The 22,868-nt window shown below is 42.9% G+C and overlaps 1 protein-coding gene across 3 annotated transcripts in view; it reads right to left on the bottom strand.

Annotated features, from left to right (window-relative positions):
- THSD4 (thrombospondin type 1 domain containing 4) overlaps positions 1–22,868 on the bottom strand; it is a 1,080,479-nt gene that overhangs the window by 747,552 nt on the left and 310,059 nt on the right. For all 3 annotated transcript variants that reach the window (XM_033919867.1, XM_033919866.1, XM_033919868.1), the window contains exon 7: positions 10,420–10,522. In XM_033919867.1, coding sequence (XP_033775758.1) covers positions 10,420–10,522 — 103 coding nt within the window. The remainder of the gene's footprint in view (positions 1–10,419; positions 10,523–22,868) is intronic.

Below are 22,868 nucleotides of genomic sequence, written 5' to 3'. Positions count from 1 at the left end.
TGTTGTTGTCTTCATCGTCTCCACTTCGCTGATCAGCTACGCACTGACACGCAGCATTTCAAGGCATTCCCGTTCCTATGTGGTTCGGTTCTCTAGTACATCTTTTATGGACCTTTGTGAATCTTCTTGGACCCCTGAGGAAGATTTTTCAATCAAAACACGGACTGTGTTGGGTCCCTGTTCCATCATTACAAAGGTGAACCACTGCATAACGATGTTCTGTTGGAAATAAAGACTTGGCATCTTATACATTGCTTCTGCAGTAATTCTTTTTTGTTTTCCTGTTGCTCCACATTTACTGCAGTTCTGATGGATTTTCTTGTGTGTCTTCATCATCTCAACCAGGAGGATATTCCAGGTTCCACCACACTCTCTATGAAGAAGTATTTCCTGATGTTACTCTTAAGTAGGGTTACCAGATATCTGGGTGTCTGGATGTCTTTCTAACCTGTAAGGAATTGGCCCAGGTTTTTGGCTCAGGACTGTGTCTGGGAGGGCCTCAGAGAAAGTGTGCAACATCATTGCATCACATCCGCACATGTTCATATTTTTGGAATTACAGTCAAAGCTCAGTTTGCAAGTAATGCGGTTTGCGAGTGTTTTGCAAGACGAGTAAAACACTCAAGCAAATCATGCCTCGCAAACCAAGCTTTGACTTGATTTGCAAGCCCCCCCCGCCCGTGAACCGGCATCGCCCGCTCAAACTCAAACTCTTGCCCCGATTTGGCACCGGAACGCAGCACCAACCCACAGAACGTGCCGGTGCCAGAAGATCCTGCAGATCCTGCCTCTTGCTGCTGGGCTGGGCCTTGAGAATTTGCGCATGCCGGTTCTTGGGTGGGGGTGGTAGAAGCACGCCAGTGGCCTCAGGGGTGGGAGGGTGTGGAAGCGAGCAATGCCGGTGGCCTCGGGTGTGGGGGGGAACCAATCAAGCAAGTTTTCCTTATTTCCTATGGGGAAACTTGCTTTGATATACGAGCACTTTGGTTTACGAGCATGCTTCTGGAACGAATTATGCTCACAAACCAAGGTACCACTGTATGTATTTTCCAGTGCTGTTCTGATGTTTAGAATGATGTTCTTTTCCTTACAAAACAAAGTATTCTTTTCTATCTGTATTTTTCTAAATCCAGCTATTGCGCCTCTTTCTTTAATTCAATTCTCTTCCCCATTCTTGGCTTTATTTCCAGTTTTGACACTTCCATTCCAATATAAACTTTGCTTTGATTTAATAGTTTTAATGGAACAGTTGATATTATTTTTAATTTGGATTTTCAAATATAAATTTATGCTGGAGCAATAACAGATAAAACTGTTTGAAAGTTATAATTGTGTCAAACTGAAGAAAGAAACATGAATACTTTATTACACTTTTTTTTTAGAAGAAAAAAATCTAATATCATTTTGCCTGGAACTTCCCATGTGGCCTAAGTTATCATCAACATTAACCTTCACTTTGAAAACAAAAGTCCTAATTTAATTAAAAAGATACATTGTTGATATTTTTAAATACATTTAAAAAAATGTAGAGTCCTAAAATTATAGGGGGAGAGTAATGAAAACAACCACATAAATTGATGGGCTTGAAAATTTGGAACCATCTGCCAGCATACCATTGGTCTAGGGCTAGATTAAGGTGTTGGCAAACTAAAGTTTAAGGGGTCTGAAAGATGTGCTCAGGACTAAGGAGGCTAAGACTGTCAAAGGTCTGGAAATTTTCAAGATTCTAAAGATTTGTAAATGAACTGCTTTAAAGCCAGAGGGATAGTTCTGTCTGGATATTTGTCAAAATTTAGTGCTATATAGTTCTTCCGCCTTTCCTCACTGCTGGTGCAGACACAAGTGAGATTCAGCTGTAGTCAGGGAAGAAGAGGGTGATTTGTGAGTACTATGGGGGAGACTCAGCTTTGCTCAGGGCCTTGGAGAAAGCCAATAGCTCCAAGCAGTGCTTGGACTAGGGAGACTTATTGAGTAGGAATGTAAGAGGAATGGGGAAAAGTATAACTTTAAGTCTAAGGGGATCATCATCAAAAAAGATAGAAGTCCAAAAGATGGCATAAACAGGCACTTGGACATCTTACTAGTTAAAACGTCCAAGTGGGCATTTTCGAAACTGACGTTTTAGATGGCTTTCTGGTCGTTTTGTCTCCAGTACGTCTAAATCATAAGGAGGCATGTTTTGTGTGGGATTAGGCTGGGCTTAGCACTTGGACGTTTTACAGCAATAATCAAATTTTATAAAATATCCAGGGCACAATTTTTCTGTTTTGAGCTAAACCTGTTTTTCAAACAAATAAGGGCCAAAAAGGTACAAAAACTGACCAGATGACCACTGAAGGGATGAAAATATGGCTCCCACACACTCCCCCAGTGCTCAATGACCCCCCCCCCCCCCCACCCACATATCTGCATGAAACAGTACATATCTGTCTCTATGACAGCTGCAGATATTATGGCACATGAATGCGTGCATGTGTGTGATGTGATCATGTAACACATGCGCATGTGCAGATACCCTCACGATGCAGCTGAGCACTTGAGGGGGCAGGGCTGGGGAGTAAGGCTGGGGCAGAAAGGGTCATGATGTTTGCGAAATGGGGTGGGGCTTGGTTGAACTGGGTAGGCCTGGGCGTGGGGTCATGGGTCCAGATTTTATACCATAAAATCTGTTAACCCTAAATATGATGAGTATGGGGATATGATGGGTATGGGGAGAGGGGGGGGGAGGAGGGGAGTAAGAAAAGAAGCAAACTGGGATACAGGAGCCCAAAATTTTATTTTTGACTAGTGCCTATTACAAGGTTGGCCACAGAAAAGTAGCCTGCTTCCGGTGACAGTATGACAAGATGAACATGCGAGTTTTTAGTTACGTACTCCACATGTTACAACAGATGATGAAAGCGGTTCTGGTTCACGTCTATGCACCTTTGGGATCATGTTGGCTGGTACTGCTTGCACCTCTTCAACATTGATGCTGCGGATAGTATTAATGATGTTTCCCTTGAGTTCATCCAGGGTACGTGGGTCGTTGGCGTACACTTTCTGCTTTAAATTTCCCCACAGATAAAAATTGCATTTGGACCAGTCCAGCGAATACGTTTAGTTGGTGGTTGTGTTCCTGGGTACTTGTCGGCAAAAGCCTCTTGCATTTCCTTAATCAATCCGCTTTGCGCATAACCTTCCACAATCACTATTCGCTGTTCCAGAGAGAATGCCATATTTCTGACATGATGTGCACAGAAGGACTGAGTAGAAAGGTAACATAAAGTCGGAACACTGAACACGGGGCAATACCATGTTGCCAGAGAGCTACTTTTCCTTGGCCCACCCTGTATAACACTAATCCAGCACCATTTAATGCCCTGTCAAATGTTTTGCGGTTGAGTCTAGCAGGAGAGTGTGCCAGAGACATGGGGCTAGATTCACTAACCAAACCGATTGTGTACCGATTGGTTTGCGAGCCCTTTGTGACCAGATTTCCCTCCTGCAGTATTCACTAACCTATGTAGTGATCCAATTCCGGTGTGCGCATGCAAATGAGGGGAACTGCATGCAAAGTAGGCAGGGTTGCGATTCACTAAACTTTTTTTCAATCCAACTGGGCTCGCAAAAAGCGACTGCTGAGGACCAGTCGCTGAAGCCCTTTGCGATTGCCCTGCCTTCTGCCGCCCTGCTTTCTAACCTGTCAGCCCCATCTCCTGCAGACCCGAATGCACCTGCCTACCCCAAACCTGAACCCCCTGCCTACCTGCCCCAATCTCTCCTACTTTCTCGCCCCGACTCTCCTGCTCTCTGCTGCCCTTCCCCGCAGTGCAAGCCCGTGGTTTTAAAGCGGGGCTGCATGACACAGTGCAGCGCCAGCTTTAAACCCACGGGCTCGCAGTGAAGGGAAGGAGTGAAGAGGCTGCCGCCGCCGCGGCATAGGAGCAGGAGAGTCGGGCCCCGAACATACCTGTCCCAACTGCTTGTGCAAGCCCGTGGTTTTAACCCGAAGCGGGTTAAACCCACAGGCTCGCAAAAGTTAAAGTTAAAAAAAAAAAAAATTCACAGCTCCGACGGGTCTGTGCATGCGCGATCCGTGCAGGCAGATGGAGGCGTTTCTCCAATTGCCCCCATCTGCATATTTTAGGTTAGTGAATTTGTCAGACCTGTCCAAATTGGAAACGGATTGTTCCGATTCGGGCAGGTTAGTGAATCTAGCCCATGGTGTACAGTAAACCATGTAGTACTAATATTCATGTTGCTAAATCAGGCCATTAAAATAACTAGCTTAATGTTAATCTGAGAATTTCTGCAATTAACTTTAGGCCTACATATTTAGCAGTCTGATTTATCTGCATAATTCAGCCAAATATTTGTTTAAAATTGTTTGGATAAGTGATCTTGCTAACTCCAAGCAGAAAAAGTCCTGCTATATCTTCGTCCCCGAATGGCTGAGAATTACAGCTAGGACTGTGCTCCTCCAACTCTGAGCTTCCAGTGAGCTTATATTTAAAATAGTTCCTTAAAAACAGGATTACTTCTGCTGCATAGAACAGTATTCAATAGTGGGAAACCTGCAATGCTGTGTAGTATATTCCAAAAATCACACTCTTTAAGTTATTAATAACCGGCTTTCTCTGGAGTAGTGAGACAGAATTTACAGGGAATTATTTAATTTTTTTTTTTTTTTTTAGAATATATGATAGAGCTGTACTCAGCAATTTGTCAGGTTTTTGGTCACTTTGTTACTAGACTCTACTCTAAGGACTAAACTGCTATTATGGGTAGCAAAGCCTGCCAAATATGAACACATCTGTAATCAGTTATGCTGCTGACTTCTAAAGAGCAAATGAAGAGGAAGAAAATCTCTGACACAAATCTTACAAAAATTTCTACTAAATTAGGAAACTGAAAAACAATGGCTGGCGTCCTTATGGATCTCTAGAGATGGCGTCTTTATGGATGCCCTAGAGAACATTTTGAAATGAGTTACGGGTGTCCTTTTGCACTTCATAAGTTAGGGATGGCAAGAGAAAAGGGCTTATAAATGTCATTGAACCAGACCTTGAACCTCTTTACGCCTCCTCTGGCAATTAAGGTTTCATCTCAAAGAGTCTTCCTTGAAGAGTTAAACATATGTGTTCTTTTACACCTGCATGTTACTTGGGAAAAAAAATAAAAAGGAAAAGAAGAACAAGTGACGGCTGCATCTCACGGGCATTACACATGAAATAGGACAGTTTATTCTGCATTCCCCATAAATCCTTGTGTAACTGTCAGTAAAGGTACTTTTAGCTTTGGACACCTGACATCCTAAATCACATGAAAACCGAGAGATGAAAGCTTGAAAAAATCAGGATAATCCCACTGAAATCGATCAAACTGTCTCTCTCAAAGTGTACAATACTAAGCTGTTAAAATTGATGAAATATACTCGTATATAAGCCTTAGCTGGAAAAGGGCAGCTTATGACTCCGAGATCTTGCTAACTATCAGCTCTGTCATTCTTCCAGCCCTTCAATTCAAAATCACGTTACAAGATGACTGATAAAGTTGCTGTGTTATATAGTCGCAATTCAAAGTCTGATCTGCACCTTTTAATATATTTCCCCACTATTAAGGAATCTAGGTCTAGTGGCATTTGATATACTGCCCTATCTTGGAGAAGTTCAGGGCAATGTATAATTTTTTTTCTATCAGGAAGGAATGGCCTAGTGGTTAGAACTACAGCCTCAGCACCCTGAGGTTGTGGGTTCAAATCCAACGCTCTTCCTTGTGGCGCAGGGCAAGTCACCCAGGTACACTAAGATAGATAGGGAAAAATGCTTGAGTATCTGAATGTAAAATTTCTTAGACAACCTCCATTCATAGGCAGCATATAAATAATTAATAAACTTGGAATTTACTCTTTAAGTATTTTCTCTATCTGTCCCACCAGGCTCACAATCTAACTATGGTATTATGCCCAGGGCACCAAGATCAAACCTGCAATCTCACGGTGCTGAGGCAGCAGCTCTAACCATTAGGCCACTCCTCCATTCTAGGGGTTGAGTCTTCAAAAGTGCTGGCCAGCAGCTAAAATTAAGGACCAGAACTACGTATGTATGACCAGTGACAGTCCCAGCACCTCTAGTGACAATTCTTAAATTGGTGCCCATTTTAGATGTCACAAAGGAGTGTACTTAGTGCAGGGGTGTCAAAGTCCCTCCTCGAAGGCCACAATATGTATGATATCTATTAGCATACAATGAAAGCAGTGCATGCAAATAGATCTCATGCATATTCATTGGGGAAATCCTGAAAACCCGACTGGATCGCAGCTCTCGAGGAGGCACTTTGACACCCCTGACTTAGTGCTAGTTCTATAATAACATAGGTTACAAGGCATAGGATTTTGTCTTTTCTCTTTTGCCTGGCTCAGGGTGCAAAAGCCTGTCTCACTGGCTCAGCCTTCCTTTGAGCTCATAAAAAAATGATTCTGGGTTGCCACAGCCCCTTGAACTGTCCCTGAAAGCACCACTTCCTCCCTTTCTTTGCATCCCCCCTCTCCCCCACATTCATCATGCTACTAGGTTTTATTTTCCTATGTAAATGTCAGTATGCTGTAAATTTAGGCACACAGCTGACACATAAATATTAGCAGCTTGTTATAGAATTGCCTTTCACGGGGACAATTTTTTAAATCAGTCTGTTAGTTGCAAACCAGCGAGCACTGTTCCCTCTAAGCTGAGCGAGAATCCTCCACCTACAGTCCTGCCACTGGAGGGCGCTATTTCATTATTACATTTTTTAATAGTGAGAGACATGCAAGCTCAGCAGGACTCCAGGGAGCCTGCCTTTCCCTAGCAATTGAAAACACAATATTGAAGCAGCACCCCCCACTGGCAGTAGTACAGCTGGAGGACTCCCATTGAGCTTAGAGCAGGTGTGTCAAATGTCGATCCTTGAGGGCTGCAATCCAGTCGGGTTTTCAGGATTTCCCCAATGAATAGGCACGAGATTTATTAGCATACAATGAAAGTAGTGCATGCAAATAGATCTCATTCATATTCATTGGGAAAATCCTGAAAACCCGACTGGATTACGGCCCTCGAAGACCGACATTTGACACCCCTGGCTTAGAGGAAACTGTGCCTGTGAGTACTTATTCTTTGTACCCTTGGCACTGCAGAGAGAGCTAGCATCATTTAGGAATTTATCATTTAGAACTTGCGATCCACTGGTCATGATCTGGTGATGCACTGCATGCAATCCATATATAAACAATTGCTGATTTTATATTCTTCAAATGCATTCATTGAAAAAGCTTGTTCTTTTATGACTCTGGGAGAAGAGGGAGTTTAACAGCTTTCTGCTCTTCTTTTAAATGATGTCTGCCTCTTCCCAAAAATTCCAAGCATGGAAGGTAAACAGTGATAACAGGATGTGAGATCTCAGAGGCTTTGCAAGTGCAGCTGTTGACTCATCTTACAAATATGTGATTTAGTTCATATTTAAGTTAACATAGCTCCAATTACTATGCTTAATGTAAGCGTTAAGGGGGTAATTGTAAACATTTTTTCTGCAAGTAAACCTTGTTTTGCCTGGTTCTATGCAGTAATGCACAAGTGTGTGCTTTGTACTTAACACCTCTTATTTTGGAGGCACTAAATAAAGCCTTGCTAACTGCACAAATGAAAGTTAGTGCTTGTTAAGAACGGTGTACTCAACATATTACAGTCCATGCCCATCCCCCACCTGTGATCAGCTTAGTTCCCTCCCCAGTATAATATGCATGAATTAGCACATTAGCTACTGTCATGCCATGGCAGTAGCTGTTAGATCCCCCTTGGCGCTTATTCTTGTCTGAAATATCTCCTTTGGGCTCTGAAGTAGATATTACCTCCAGCTTTGGAGAGTTCACCCCTGGGTTTGCAAGAGGTCCATGAGATATAGCTGTGGAATTGATCCCTCCCCCCCTATTTCCTGGGAGGAAGAGGCAACTTACATTTAAATTTTGAAAAAAATGTATGGATGGAGGCAATTATTGCTGTTATTCAAAATAGTGTGAAAATAATATGATATTATAGCTCCTTTCCCGCCATGGGGGAGCTTCTTAATTATATTATATAACAAGGCATCATAGGCTCAACAAGCATAGAAGGCAGCCACAGCTATTTAGGACTATGTGCTCCTATCATTGGCCAACAGTACTAGAAAAAAAGAGCATTTTAATAGGAACCAGTAAAAAGTAGTGAAAAAAATTCACAAAAGCACTAAAAAACAAACTGGTAACTCAAAATTATCTAAAGCAGTTGGGCACTCCCATAACCAGGAACAGGATCTTATATATTGAAAAAGTTCTCAAAAATGAAAAAGAAAAAAAAAATCAAAAGACTTATCTGGCATGCAGACCGCAAAGCATCAGTTGAGTAGCTCATCTGTATCGAGTGCTCCTTCCTGCTTTTTAGTAACAACCGCTGTCCTTAGATTCTGCTTAGAGTATAAATTCCATATTATTAGCAAGGCCCGTTCAAGGTCCAAAAAAGAACTACTGTATATACCTTGCCGATCTTAGGATTCTAAGCCCAGCCTGTTAGACAACTGTATCACTTCTGCCAGAAACCAATTTCAAAATTGGCATTTCTAAAAGCGTCAGTGTAGTCTAACAGCATCTGCCCCAAAGCGCTGGTGCACTCCGATGACATCAACCCAAAATTTGCTTACGCCATAGTTTTTGGTCGCAGTCTTAACAGAAGCTCAAATCTTTTTCTAAACTCTCATCTTCCACTTCATAACAATAACTTCTTCTACTTGGTGATCTCAATGAGGGCCACTTGTTTCGCGGGAAAAGCCTACTGCATCAGGAGAAAAAAAAAATTTTTTTGAGAGCTTTTTCTAATCTGAATGGTGCCAAAATTTAAACCGGGAACGTCAGCTCAGCCTCTTCAAGAATTTAAAGAGCCATTTGCCAGTGATTATATATACCACATAGCATGAAATGATATTAACTTTAAAAATCTCCATTCTTAACATTTTTATGTATAGTTAGGTGCCCATAATCAAAAAACAGACGTGCAAAAAGCATCCTAAATCAGCACTTCGGCATCCTAATCGCCAGGACATCCAATTCTGATAGTCAAAACCATCTTTCTGTATGTCTAGCGAGATGTTCCAGCTTCTGTACATTCAGAACACAAGATGGGCATGGTGGAAGCATAATATGGGTGAGCTTTGAGTGGTCTCAAGGGTGGATTATACATTGACCTCTTGCAGCAATAATCAAACATTTTTCAACACATTCTGGACGGAACTTATACATTTGGAACTAGACCTCTTTTAGAAGGGTCTAAGTGCCATAAAGGTGACCAGATTACCAATGTATGCATCAAGGTAAGACACCCCCACACTTCTCCATTGCTCACTGACCCCCCTCACACCCACAAAGATCAGAATGCAAACGTACATATCTGACTCCAGAACATCTGCAAATGGTATAGGAAAGCCTAGTAGAGCTGCACACAGGAATCTTAAGTAGCCTGGTGGGTGGGCTAGTGAACCAAAGAGAGGAGAAGCAAGTCCCATGAGCCATTCCAACCACTACATTTATGATGGAAAATGTGAGCCCATCAAACCCCCCTTCAAATCCCCCCCCCAAAAAAAAAACCCTGCTCTACTGTCATATAGGTGCCACCTCCAGACATAAGGGCTATTGGGGTTGTAGACAGGTGGGTATAGTGGGTTTGGGGATGTTTTGGGTGGGATCACCATAACCTATAAGGGAGTTCTGGTGAGATATTTATCTGGCACCCTTTATGTGAAGTTCACAGCAGTGTCCTCTAAGGTGCCGCACTGCTCTGTTGCCATGTCTGTGTAGCCAGTCCATTACAGGACTGGCCCCTCCAAGTCCAAATGGACTTGTTTTGGACGCTTGGGACTTGGATGAAATTTTGGTCAAAAATATGGTATAAAGATAGACATCCTGACAGTCTGGGCTTTCCAATGGCATGGACATCCAGAGGATTTTAAAAAAATATCTTTCTAGACGTATGGTGGTTTGCCTTTTGAAAATAGGCATTTTCTTACTGCCTACTTTGGACGTCTAGTGCCATATATCCAAATCGGACTTAAACGTATGTTTTGAAAATGCCCTTCATGTGTGTTTTATATAGTTTTTGTGTTTCCTTTTGTTTTGATTATTCTTAGGTAAACTATTGCTGGTCATTTTGGCCTACAAGAAGCAAGATAAGAGATTTTCTGTCACAAAAGTGGGTATTCGTCCATTAATTGCTGTGATTTTGAAACTCTCAGAAAGCTATTCAAAAGTTGTGATATCTATGGGGAAAGCAATAAGTTACATAAAGATTTAAAATAATAATATAATAAAAATGTATCATAATTCTTCTACATAGTTTTCCTGTACAAACCAAAAATTAACAGAGAAGGGAACTGGCTTACCCTCTGCAAAAGGTTCCCACTCGTAGAAGCGCCCTATAAAAGGTTTGTTGTTGTATGAAGCACACTGTGCTTCCCTCACTCCTCGAGTATGCTCGGGACATATCTGTTAAGAGTAAGAAGAAGAAGATTATTTATGATCTCGAATTGCTTTAACATGACTATGAAGAGTCATCACATATGATCCCAAAAGACAAATGATAAATCCAGTGTGAACAAGTTTATTGCTTCAAATTTACATTTTGTGGCTATATTCCAAGATTTAAAATGGGCTTGGCCTTGCTCTCTACATTCCAGCATTTCTATTTAGGTGATTTACTCAAACCTGGTGACTGTTTCCCGTTTTGAAGTTTCACTTTGCTATTTTCTAAAGGTTCATCAGTTTCCCCTTGGCATCTTTGGCCAATTAAACTTGCCGGAACTCAGGAGGTCATTTAAAGGCTCACGCTCACAGTAAGTAGCTCACCTGAATTTTATAAATTTTGATGAGATTGCAATTGTGCCAAAACTCATCATACAAGAACTACTCTTTAAAAGAAATTATTTGCCAAGCTGTGCCACCAAGAGAAATTAAGAAGCATCCCAGGTGCAGTTGGGCTTGGGAAACTTCCATTAATGTCATGTTAATATGGTAGATATTGGTATTGCTAGTTTTATATAATTCCGTTTACACACAAAACACAATACCAGGCAGGATAGATGGATGGATAGATAGATAGATATTCATAGATGGGCATTTTTGATAGGACATCTAAGTCTGACTTTGGATGTTTCCCACAAGACATCCAAAGTCAGAGGCAGAAAAATGTCCATTTTCGAAACCAGTAACACTACAAAACGTCCAATTTATTTTTTTTAATCACCTGCTTAGATGTCTTGACCGCCAGGACATTCAACCTTAGGACATCCAACGTCTTTCACCATTTTCAATCACAAAACTGTCCAAGTTCAAAACGTTCTAATCTAGATCATTTGGACGTGGGAGAGGCCAGCATTGTAATGGACTGTCCATACAGACATACCAATAGAGCAATAGGGCACCTTAGAGTGCACAGCTGTAAACTTCACATAAAGGGTGACAGAAGTACAGTATATATCACTATAACACCCTTTTAATATATGGTGAGCCCTCCAATATGCCCCCAAAACCTACTGGATCTACCTGTCTACCTCCCCAATAGCTCTTATGGCTACAGGTGGCACCTACATGGCAGTATAGTAGGATTTTAGTGGGCTCATACTTTCCACCATAAATGTAGTGGTTAGAGTGGTTTATGGGTCTGAATCCTCCTCTCTATGGTCCACTAGCCCAATCACCAGGCTACTTAAAACACGTGTGATGCTCTACTAGGATTTTCCATAACAGTACTGCTGTTCTAGAAACAGGTATGCACTAGTGCTGCCCGGTTCACGATTCGAATCGGTTCACTGATTCACTTTGGGTGAATCGATTCGAATCGATTCAAAATTTAAAAAAATTGGCTTCCCGATTCAGCTAACCCTCCCACCTCGCCACCTAAAGCAGGAGAGGCAGCGCTGCTCTTGCTGGCTGGCCGCTGCCGCACCTGCTTTAGAGGGCGGGGGGGGAGCCTCAGCCGTTTAGTGCTGCTGTCCAGTTCCCCCCCGTGGCGTCCAGCTTCCCCCCGGCATCTCGCTTCCCCCCAAACCCCAGCATCACGCTTCCCACTCTGGCCTCCCCGGCATCTCGCTTCACCCCCGGCCTCCCCGCACCGGCGTTTACCTTAACAAAGCAGCCTGCAGCAAAATCGCGATGCCAAAGGCCTGCCTGTCCCCCTTAAAGGCCTGTCTCCCTCCCTTGAAGGCCTGTCCCCCCTGAAGTCTTGCCCACCCCACCCCGAGGACTGCTTGTCCCAACCCCCATCCTGAAGGACTGCTCACCCCCCCTCCCCTCGGCCTCCCCGCACCGCCGTTTACCTTAACGAAGCAGCCTGCAGCAAGATCGCGATGCCAGTGATCTTAAGTTTACACTGCTTCGGAGCTGTTTTCTCCACCGTGGTCCCGCCCCTCTTCTGACATCAGAGAAGTGGCGGGGCTGCGGCGGAGGAAACAGCTCCGAAGCAGTGCAAACTTAAGATCATTGGCATCACGATCTTGCTGCAAGCTGCTTCGTTAAGGTAAAAGCCAGTGCGAGGAGGCCAGGGGGGGTGAGAAGTCCTTCAGGGTGGGGGGTAGGGCAAGCAGTCCCTCGGGATGGAGCGGGCAGGACTTCAGGGGGGACAAGCCTTCAAGGGAGGGAGACAGGCCTTTAAGGGGGACAGGCAGGCCTTTGGCGGTGGGATGCAGACAGGCCTTCAGGGGTGGGTTGCAGGCCTTCAAGGGGGGGGACAGACCTTCAAAGGGGAGACAAGTCTTCAGGGGGAGGTGCAGGCCTTCAGGAGGGGACAGACCTTCAAGGGAGGGGACAGGCAGGCAGGCCTTTGGGGGGATGCAGGCCTTCAAGGAGGGGGTGACAGGCCTTCAGGGGTGGAATGCAGACCTTTAAGGGGGGGGGACAGGCCTTCAGTACACGAAGGGAGGGAGGGAAGAGGGGGTTCAAAGAGACATGCATATGCCAGACTTTGGGGGGAAAGAAATAATGGGTCTGAAAATAGAGGAGAGGGAGAGCGATGATGGACCATGGGATTTAGGGATGAAAGTTATAGAAAGGGAGAGATGATGGACCCTGGGGTGGTGGGGAATGGGGGATAGATGCTGGATGAAAGGGTAGTTAAGAAAATGTGGATCTGTGGATGGAGACGAAAAAAGGAAAGATGCCAGATATCCTGGGGAGGGAAGGGAAGCAGAAGGGGAGGACAGGGATGGCAGATGGATGGTTAGCACAGAGAAAGAAGAAAGAAGGAGACCCTGGCAAGCAAGTTATCAGAAGAGCCTGGGACCAACAAGATTTGAATAATGATCAAACAACAAAAGGTAGAAAAACTAATTTCATTTTCTGTTTTGTGGTTACAATATGTCAGATTTGAAATGTGTATCCTGCCAGAGCTGGTGTTAGACCACAAACATGAGCTAGGATTTAACAGAGAGGAAAAGTCTTTTTTGTTTGTTTATTTTGTTTATACCACAGCGCCAGTGTGGTTAGGAGAAGGCAAAGGGTGTGAAGAGGCTATAAAATAAACCCACCAGGATGTTTGAAAAAAAAAAAAAAAAAACCCAAACACCCAATTGGGCAGGAAAATTGAATCAAAATCGAAAAACCAATTCAATAGGCTGAATCGAATCGAAATTTTTTTTCCTGAATCAGGCAGCACTAGTATGCACTGTTTTGTTCTGATTTTTTGGAGAGTGGGGGAGTGTGGGGAGGTCATTACTAAATCCCTCCAGTAGCCATCTGGTCAGTTTGGGTACCTTTTAAGCACTTAGATCAGGGGTGTCAAACTCAATCACATTAAGGGGCCGAAATCCAAAACACAGGCTAAGTCATGGGCCATACCCCGCCCAATATCCACCCCAGACCCCGCCCCCATAATAATACTAATTATAACACCATATTTTCCATTCATTTTTCATATATACACACACAATATAATCTTAGTAACACATAATGGTAATGGTTAACCACAAAATTAAACTACACAAAACATACTGTATGCTTCTCAACATTCATTCTTACCAGAACACAGATAACCCCTATGCAAATATGGGACCAAAAACTAAAAGTACTAATATATTTTTTTTAATACACCCTAAGATTCAAGATTCTGCATGCAGCAGTACAACCTCAAGAGGAAAAAGAAACAAATGTATTTCTTCATGAGCAGTGCAAAAGATACGACAGCAGATTAAAATGCTCAAAATTGACACAATTCAAATACTAACTTGAAAATAAAATCATTCCCCCTACCTTTGTTGTCTCCCTCCCTCCATGCTGTGCTTCTCTCCGGTGGGGTCTAACCTTCTGGCCAGCTCCAACCTAGCCGTTTTATGCGGCCCCCGGTCCAATGCCCCCCGGTGTTATCTTGTGGCCGCCTCCCTCCTCCTCATAGCCATAGTGTGCATGGAGCTGCATGCAGCAGTTTCTCGTGGGTCCTGCACCTGATCCGGAAGCCTTCTCTATGAGGTTGCAATGTCAGAGGGCTTCAATGGCTGGGAGGGTGTAGATGGGTTGGAGTAGGTTTTAACAGAGATTTTGGCAGTTTGAACCCAAGCACAGTACCGGGTAGAGCTTTGGATTCTTGTCCAGAAATAGCTAAGAAGAAAACATTAAAAAAATTTTAAATTGAATCAGGTTGGGCAGACTGGATGGACCATTCGGGTCTTTATCTGTCGTCATCTACTATGTTACTATGTTACAAGGTAACACTGGGGTCATCGGACCATGGGCCGCATAAAACGGCTAGGTTGGAGCTGGCCAGAAGGTTAGACCTTGAGTTTGACACCTGTGACTTAGATGCTTTTAAAACAGATCTAATTCATAATATCCAAGTTCCATCCGGGGCGTCTTGGGAAAGGTTCAATTATTACTGCAAGACGTCCAAGTCTAAGCATGCCCAAAGCCCGCCCAGAACATGCCTCCAACATGCCCCCTTTTGTTTTGGATGCACAGCAGTTAGGATGCCTCGCAAGACATCCAGAAAGATGATTTTGAAAATTGGCACTTGGGAGGTTTTGGTGAGAAAAATGTTATATGAACATAAGAACATCAGATTTGCCGCTGCTGGGTCAGACCAGTGGTCCATCGTGCCCAGCAGTCTACTCATGCAGCGGCCCTTAGGTCAAAGACCAGTGCTCTATTTGCAACTGACCTTATACTATAAGTTGCATGTGCAATTTTGCGCAATTGTCTGTAATTTGGATGTCTCAAGAAGGGGGAGGGGGAGGGGGGGGAGGAGAGAGGGATTGATTTTACCTATATGGAAAAAATTGGGTTTGCAGAATGATTGTGTTTGACTGTTCTTAAGCTGTTACATTTAGTATAATAGGGGTATTCAGCTTTGTTCCTATTTGTATTTATAATTGTATAAGTATCTTTGTATACCTAGCTCCACTTAGCAATTGGGGCTTGCATTGTTGTTCATGATACCATGTGGCTGTTGTTTTTCATATAATATTCTGCTTTCGCAATAAACTGATTTTTAAAAATGTAATTAACCCCTGAGAGGCTCAAGAAATAGCACGGAGGAGAACAGTGGGAGTGCTGGAGGGGATACGGGCAGGTGGAAAATATTTATTATACATGGTGGGACTACCTAAAAGAGCAGAGGGCATGGGAAAACCTGCAGAAGGTGATAGAGAATGCATGGGAGAGGACAATCAGGCTGACCTCCCTGATGTGCCTTTTGACAGGCTGGCAGGTGGAAAAGTTAGACCCAAGCCTGAAGTGGTCTTGAGAGAGGACCTGCTGAGAGGAAAATAAAAAAACCTTCAATGCTGAGTACTTACTTGATGGGAAATTACATTCAAGCTTTGGGTTGAATAGGTAACTTCATTGTCTTTTTTAAATTACAGTACTCTGCTTATTTAGCAAAGTCAGTTTAGAGCCTTAAAGCAGGGGTTCTTAACCTGGGATCATGGATGGGTTTTCAGATTAAAATTAATATTTATATTCAATATATAGCTCCGTACTGTTGATTTTTCTCATAGATAACGAGAGTAGATGTAATAGTAGCATTAATGGGAGTAGAAAACGTAGTAGTAGATCTGTTTTAATTTGCACAAGATGATTGTATTTCATAATTATAATTAGTGGCCATTACTTTTTGCATAACAAAGGAGTGTTTTAGTTTTTTTTAGATCGTTTACTTAGAAGTTTAATAATACTTTATGTATGAGACAATCAAATCTCGATAAATAAAGTACATTATATTTATTTCATGCAAAGTTATAGTTATGTGAATATTTCTGGGAAGGGGATCCATAGCTTTCATCAGATTTTTAAAGGGGTCTGTAACTCAAAAAAGGTTAAGAATCACTGCTTTAAAGTTTAAGGTTTCATAGAAAAGCTTGTTTAGAATCTGTTATAGTAAACTCTAAAATGCAACCTAAAATACTATAGTGTTCCCCCGCGAATTCGCGATTCGCAGACTCAATTATTTGTGGTATTTTCTGACTGCCTCTTCCGGTCAGAAAATACAGGGAATGAGTCCGCGAATCAGCCTTCTGCACAGCCGATTCCTCCTCCTCTCTCCCCCCCCAGTCAACCAATCAGCCTTATTGCACAGCCGATTCCTCTTCAATCCCCCCCCTCCCCAAGCATACCGGGTATATTTTACTGCACCTGCCGGCGCCCCAGCTGCCCTCTCCTACCTTTTTACAGACTCAAAAACGCATTTGTGGTTTTTTTAAATTCACGGGTGTTCCTGGAATGGAACCCCCACAATTTTCGAGGGAGTACTGTACATCAATTTAGAGCACAGTTAGTAGTTGAAGGGAACCTCTGTTTATTTCTTAAGTCCCTCATTCCCACTCCAACCGCCATTATATGTTATCAGTTAAAGATAATATTACAAAAGAATTGCAGGTCTTACAGGGTAAGGAAGAGGCACTATGGGACAATCTGGAAAGAGAGAATGGAAAATGTATTTACATTGGTGTGATATACATGCCTCCTTCACAAGCAGAAGTTGTAGATAGACTTTTAAAGACATTCGAAATATACTTATGAAAGGGAAAGTATTACTAATAGGTAAAATAATTTAATATGCTAGACATTGATTGTGGTATCCCTTTTGAGGGGGTTGTCTAATAGTACAGAGATCCTGGATTCTCTACAGGGAAAATTGTTCCAGCAGTTGGTAATGGAACCCACTTGGGATGGGGCCATATTGAACTTAAAGCTTGTGAATGGGGAGAATGTCTCTGAGATTATATGTAGTGGGGGGCCATCTGGTATCCAGAAATTATTGGATAATGTGGTTCAATATTAAGACAAGTGTGGAGAGAGTTCATTCAAAAGTAAAGTTTTAGAATTAAAAAAAAAAAAAATCTCAGATGGGGATTACCTCAAGGAGTTGTTGTCTGGATAACAGTGGGCAGAAATTGAAAGGAACTCTAAGGGCAACAAACCTTTTTGTAAGGAAAGCAAATAAAGTTAAGAGGAAAAGAAGGCCACATTGGTTCTCAAAAGTAGTAGCTGGAAAAACATGGAAAAAGAAGTTAATCTTCATGAATTATAAGAGATTTCAAAAAAGAGAAAGACAATCAACAATAACTGGCAAAGCTAAAAGAAGCTGGTAAAATAGTCAGGAAAGCAAAGACACAAATGGAAGAAAAAAAATAGCCATTATGATAAAATGGGAAAACAAGACATGTTTAACATATATTAAGTGGTAGAAGAAAGCGCAAAACTGTCATTGTGAAACTTAGGGCTAAAGGGAAGAAATATGTAGAAGCTGATAAGAATAAAGTGGAATTGCTTAACAGACATTTCTGTCCTTTGTTCACAGATGAAAGGATGGGACTAGGACTGCAGAAGATAAACACAAATAGGAATGGAAATGTGCTGGACCTTGAACAATTTTCAGAAAAAAATGAACTCCCCCCCAAATAAAACAAACAAACCTAGAAACTCGCTGGACTAAGTGTATAGCCCTCAATGACATTGTTTAACTTGCTTTGTTATCAAACTTTTCAAATCACCCTCGTAAATAGGAAGGTGGAAAGACTGTGGCCCAGATTCACTAAAGATAACGATTCAATCGCTGTTGGCCGATTCCTGACCAATTTTAAAACAGCGATTGATTCACTATCTTTCTTGCATGCAAATGATTTGCACAGAAGTGCAAATCATTTGCATGCAAACTCCCGACTCAGAGCGATTGAGTCAGGGCTGTCCTGACAGTAGTGACAGGAGAAGAAGCCTCTTGCCACTGCTGTCAGGGCTTCTGCCGTTTTGAGGGGTTTTTTTTCATTTTTTTTAATGGCACAGATATTTTGCGTGTATTACACATGCAAAATATCTTACCAATAAAATAAGGAAAAAAAAAAAACTCCCGCCCCCATAGCGCCCCCCCTCCCTCAACCCAAAACAATGGCCAATCAGGGACTTCCTTAGGTTTGTCCCTAAGGCAGTCCCTGATTGGCTCAGGTACCTCAGGCCCCTCCCAAGGGAGGAGTCCAAGGTGCCTGAGCCAATCAGGGCCTTAGGCCTCCCCCCATGTATCACGTGATGCACCGGGGCAGGGCCTAAGGCCCTGATTGTGTTGCAGGAGCCCGGAAGGGCAGGAGGGACTGAGCATCCCTCCTGCTTCCAACTTACGGGGGGGGGGGGCTAGTTCGGTTTTGACAGCAGAAGGGAGTTGGCATCCCTCCTGCCATGTTCGCGGGGGGGTTCCAATAGAGGGGGTCTGGTTCCAATGGCATCCTTCCTGCCATATTAGTTTGATGTCAGCAGGCGGGCAGGGCGTCTGGTGGCAGTAGGGAGTTGGCATCCCTCCTGCCATATCTAAGTTTGGGGGGGTTCGACATGGGGTGCTGATGGCAGAAGTGGTAATTCCTCCTGCCATAATTTTGATGCGGCGTCGGGCACTTTGTCCGGAGAAGGGGCTTTTTAAAAAAAATTTTAATTGGGCTAATATTTTGCGTATGTAATACACGCAAAATATCAGTGCCATAAAAAAATAAATTTTTTAAACCAGGCAGTCGGGTTTGAAAATAGTTAAACCCGATGCAAAATAGCCAAGCAATTGTTAGTGAATCAATCGCTTGGATATTTTGCATGAGGTTTTACTCATGCATGGGTGGATCAGATCAGGTAGGAGATTGATCAGGCAGCAATTTAGTAAAACTGGTTTTGCGATCGTCGTTACAGGATCGGTAGGTTTAGTGAATCTAGCCCTATAACCCTGAGAGATCCCACATATCAATGCCTAGAGTAAATAAAAGAAACAAACCACTTCAACATTGTCTCTCCAATTCCTAAAGCCTTTAAGTGCCTCATCAGGCTATGTCCATGCTCCAACCCAGAATTATACCAGCATCAAGAAGGAGTAACTAACTATGGACCCATTTACTAAGGTTCAGTGAAATCTAAACCCTGATTTACTACAGCATTAAAGTCAGGCTATTTTTTTTCTGCAGGTCTTGCACTAATATTAGCGCCTAGATCCTGCAAAAAAAGAAAACAAGAGCACTTGCCATTTCCTATTTATGAGGTGCTAAATGCTTCCGCTTAAACCCAATATTATCCATTTAGCATGTAGTAATCCTAATGCGCTAGCTGGATAACATGAGCATACCCATTCTCTGCTTATGACCCACTCCCTCAGATAAAACAACTTTACTGGTTACCGATGGAGTTTAGGATTGAATGTAAAGTTTTGACAATTGTGCATCAATCTACGGCACAGCACCTTGGTATTTAACATTACTACTGCTAATTATTTCTATAGCGCTACCAGACGCACGCAGTGCTGTACAGAGTCACAAAGAGTAACAAAACAGTCAGCACTGATGAAGTAGCTACCAACACATTCTTTAAGATCTGAAACAGTGATGCAATTAACAATTGAGTCAGTTGGAGAGACTCATTATAAAAGGACACAGACAACAGCAATTTCAGTTGAAGGTCCACAATTGCGGAACCAGTTGCCAGGTCATTTGAAATTATGTAGGGAGTTAAATTACTCAGTGTAGGTAGGAGTGTACTGGTCTTACAGTTTGATTTGAGCAGTGCATTTGATCTTGTGGATCATGGAATTTCTGGCAAATGTTTAGATGCAATTGGTATTTCAAGTTGTGTTCTCCAATGATTTGAAGAATTTTTAAAATATTGGATCAGGTTTGTAGTGATGAACAATATTATCACGTCTGGAGTAACACAAGTGGAGTTCTGCAGGATTCCCCACTTTCTCCCTCACTGTTTAATGTTAATTTGGCATCCTTAGGCAATAAACTAACAAGTCTAGGCATGACATTATATAGTTATGCAGATTATATAACTATTATAGTCCCTATTTCTTCATTAACATTGGATACTCAACATTTTGTATCATCCATAATTATGATGAGGAATTGTCAAAAGAATTTAGACTAAAATTAAACTAATAAAGCTAACAGCTCCTTTTACGAAGCCGCGTTAGCGGTTTAACGCATGTAATAGCGCGTGCTAATTTGCCGGCCGAACTAGCCACTACCGTCTCCTCTTGAGCAGGCAGTAGTTTTTCAGCTAGCGCGGGGGTTAGCGCGTGCTAAAAATGTACATGCGATAAAGCCGCTAACGCGGCTTCATAAAAGGAGCCCTAAGATTTTTTGGCAAGTCCAGCTAATACGATTAAAGAAAATTATGTAATGTTGAATGGAATTAATTATCCTATCAGTCCACTTATTAAAATCTTATTAAAACTTATCGTTCGATGCTCAACTTGATGCTTTAATAAAGAAAGTTTTTTTGTTGCACAGTTAAATCTTATTTTGACTTTTCGTCTTTTAAATTGATTGTGTAATCCTTGGTTCTGAGAAATTTAGACTATTGTAATCATTTATATAGATTCATATCAAAAAATCATTAGGAGGATGGAAATCATCCAAAATATGGCTGTGTCTAATTTTCAATAAAAAAAATCTGAACATGTAGCACCATACTATCAAAAGTTGCACTGGCTTCCGGTAGAGGCAAGAATAATTTTTAAATTGGCCTGTATTTGTTATAAAACATTACATGGCCTTATACCAAGTTACCTTTTAGATCATTTTGATCTAGTAGAAAACAGATGTTCTTCATGAAACACAACCTTATTTTTTTCCCCTTTATAGAAGGTTGTGTACAATATACAAAAGATTTCTTAATAGAACCCTATCCTTTTAGGAAGGACTTTGGAATAAAAGTTTTAGTGGCTTGATCTTAAATTCTTCTTCTTACCAGGCCTTTTTGATAAATATGTATAACCTAGATAAGTTATTAATTTCTTAATATTATATTTTATATATAATATACTGTGGGCTCCTTTTACAAAGGTGCGTTAGTGTCTTAATGCGCGGAATAGCATGCACTAAATGAAGCGCTTGCTAGCCACTTCTGCCTCCTCTTGAGCAGGCAGTAGTTTTTCGGGTAGCGCACGCTATAACGCATGCTAATCCGGTGCATGCGCTAAAAACACTAGCGTACCTTTGTAAAAGGAGCCCTGTGTTTTGTGGTGTAAATTCACTGTTTTTACAGTTCATACCTCTTATTGTAAACTGCACAGAACCGTGAGGTATTGCAGTATATAAATAAACTAGTCTTTTAGCCCGTTACATTAACGGGTGCTAGAATATATGTCTCTGTCTGTCTCTCTCTCTGGCCCCCTTTCTTTGTCTTTCTTTCTGTGTCTTTCCCTGCCCCCTGTGCAGCAGCAGCAGCATTTTCCCCACCCACCATTCTCTTCCCGCGGTCTGGCCTTCAGCCCCCCCCTTCCCTTCTCGCAGTCTGGCCTGCTCCATTATTGCCTTGTTCCTCACCTTCCTCCTGCCTCTTCCTGACCCCCCACCCATCTTTTGTAGTCTACACATCTATCTCTCCTCCCCTCCACTGGATCAGCATTTCTCCCTTCTGCAACTGCACTCCCCCAATCTAGCATCTGCCCCCTCTCTTCACTCTCCCCTTATGCTCCAGGTTTCTCTCTCTTTCCCTTTCCTCAGCTCCCCAAACCTTAGGCCTAGCATTTCTTCCCCACTCCTGGGTCCAGTGTGTCTCTCCACCCTCCCCCTCCCTGTGCCTGGGTCCAGTATTTGTTGTGCCCCTTCCACGGGTCTCCAAACGCTGTGGTGGATCTCAGTAGAGACAGAGCTGAAAGCTGCTCTATCCATCAGAGTCTTTCCTCTGCTGTGAGCAGATAGACAGATGGTCGTTACGGGTCTACCATCCACCTACCGGCCTGCCGTGCTCGGCCCTGCCCAAACCAAGAAAACCCCCCGAACTGCGCCGCAGTCGCCGTCTCTGCGTTCCGATTGGCGGGTCCATGAACGGCCCTTGACCTCCGTCTTTATTTTTGATTGGTTCTCTCAGCATTTTACGGCTCTTCTATTGGCCGGTCAGTCCGTGGGACTCAAAACCGAAACGAATTATGGGCAGAGGCAGGAGGGCTCAAAATCTGACCTGGCTAGCGGCGAACTTCGGCCGTGTCTGGGAAAAAGGGCCTGGGGAGACCGGAGCGGGCTTGTGGAGGTGATCGGCGCCGCAGCTCTGTCCCGGTGGCCTCCGAGCAGCGGCGCTGGGTGCGTGAGAGGAGCCTGCTGCCCAAAGAGGAGGAACAGCGGGGTCTGAAGAGGCTGAGCTGTGGCTCCCCGAGCTGAGATTTCTGCCGTTGGCTCCTTCGGTCCCAGCTGTCTCTTTCGCCATGTTCCGCCTGTTGTGTGGTGATGTATTAAGCGCGCATGCGCACTCTTGCTGCGGGCACAGCGCGACAGATCAGATCTCAGGGAACATGCGGCGAGAGTGCGCATGCACGGCTAGCATTTTATTATTATAGATTTATTATTATTATTATTATTATTATTAAAATATTTTAAAAAGGAAT

Source organism: Geotrypetes seraphini, chromosome 14 (genome assembly GCF_902459505.1).
Source record: "Geotrypetes seraphini chromosome 14, aGeoSer1.1, whole genome shotgun sequence".
NCBI classification, from domain to species: domain Eukaryota; kingdom Metazoa; phylum Chordata; class Amphibia; order Gymnophiona; family Dermophiidae; genus Geotrypetes; species Geotrypetes seraphini.
The sequence above is the reverse complement of the archived record's forward strand: the minus strand, read 5'-3'. Positions and strand labels throughout refer to the sequence as shown.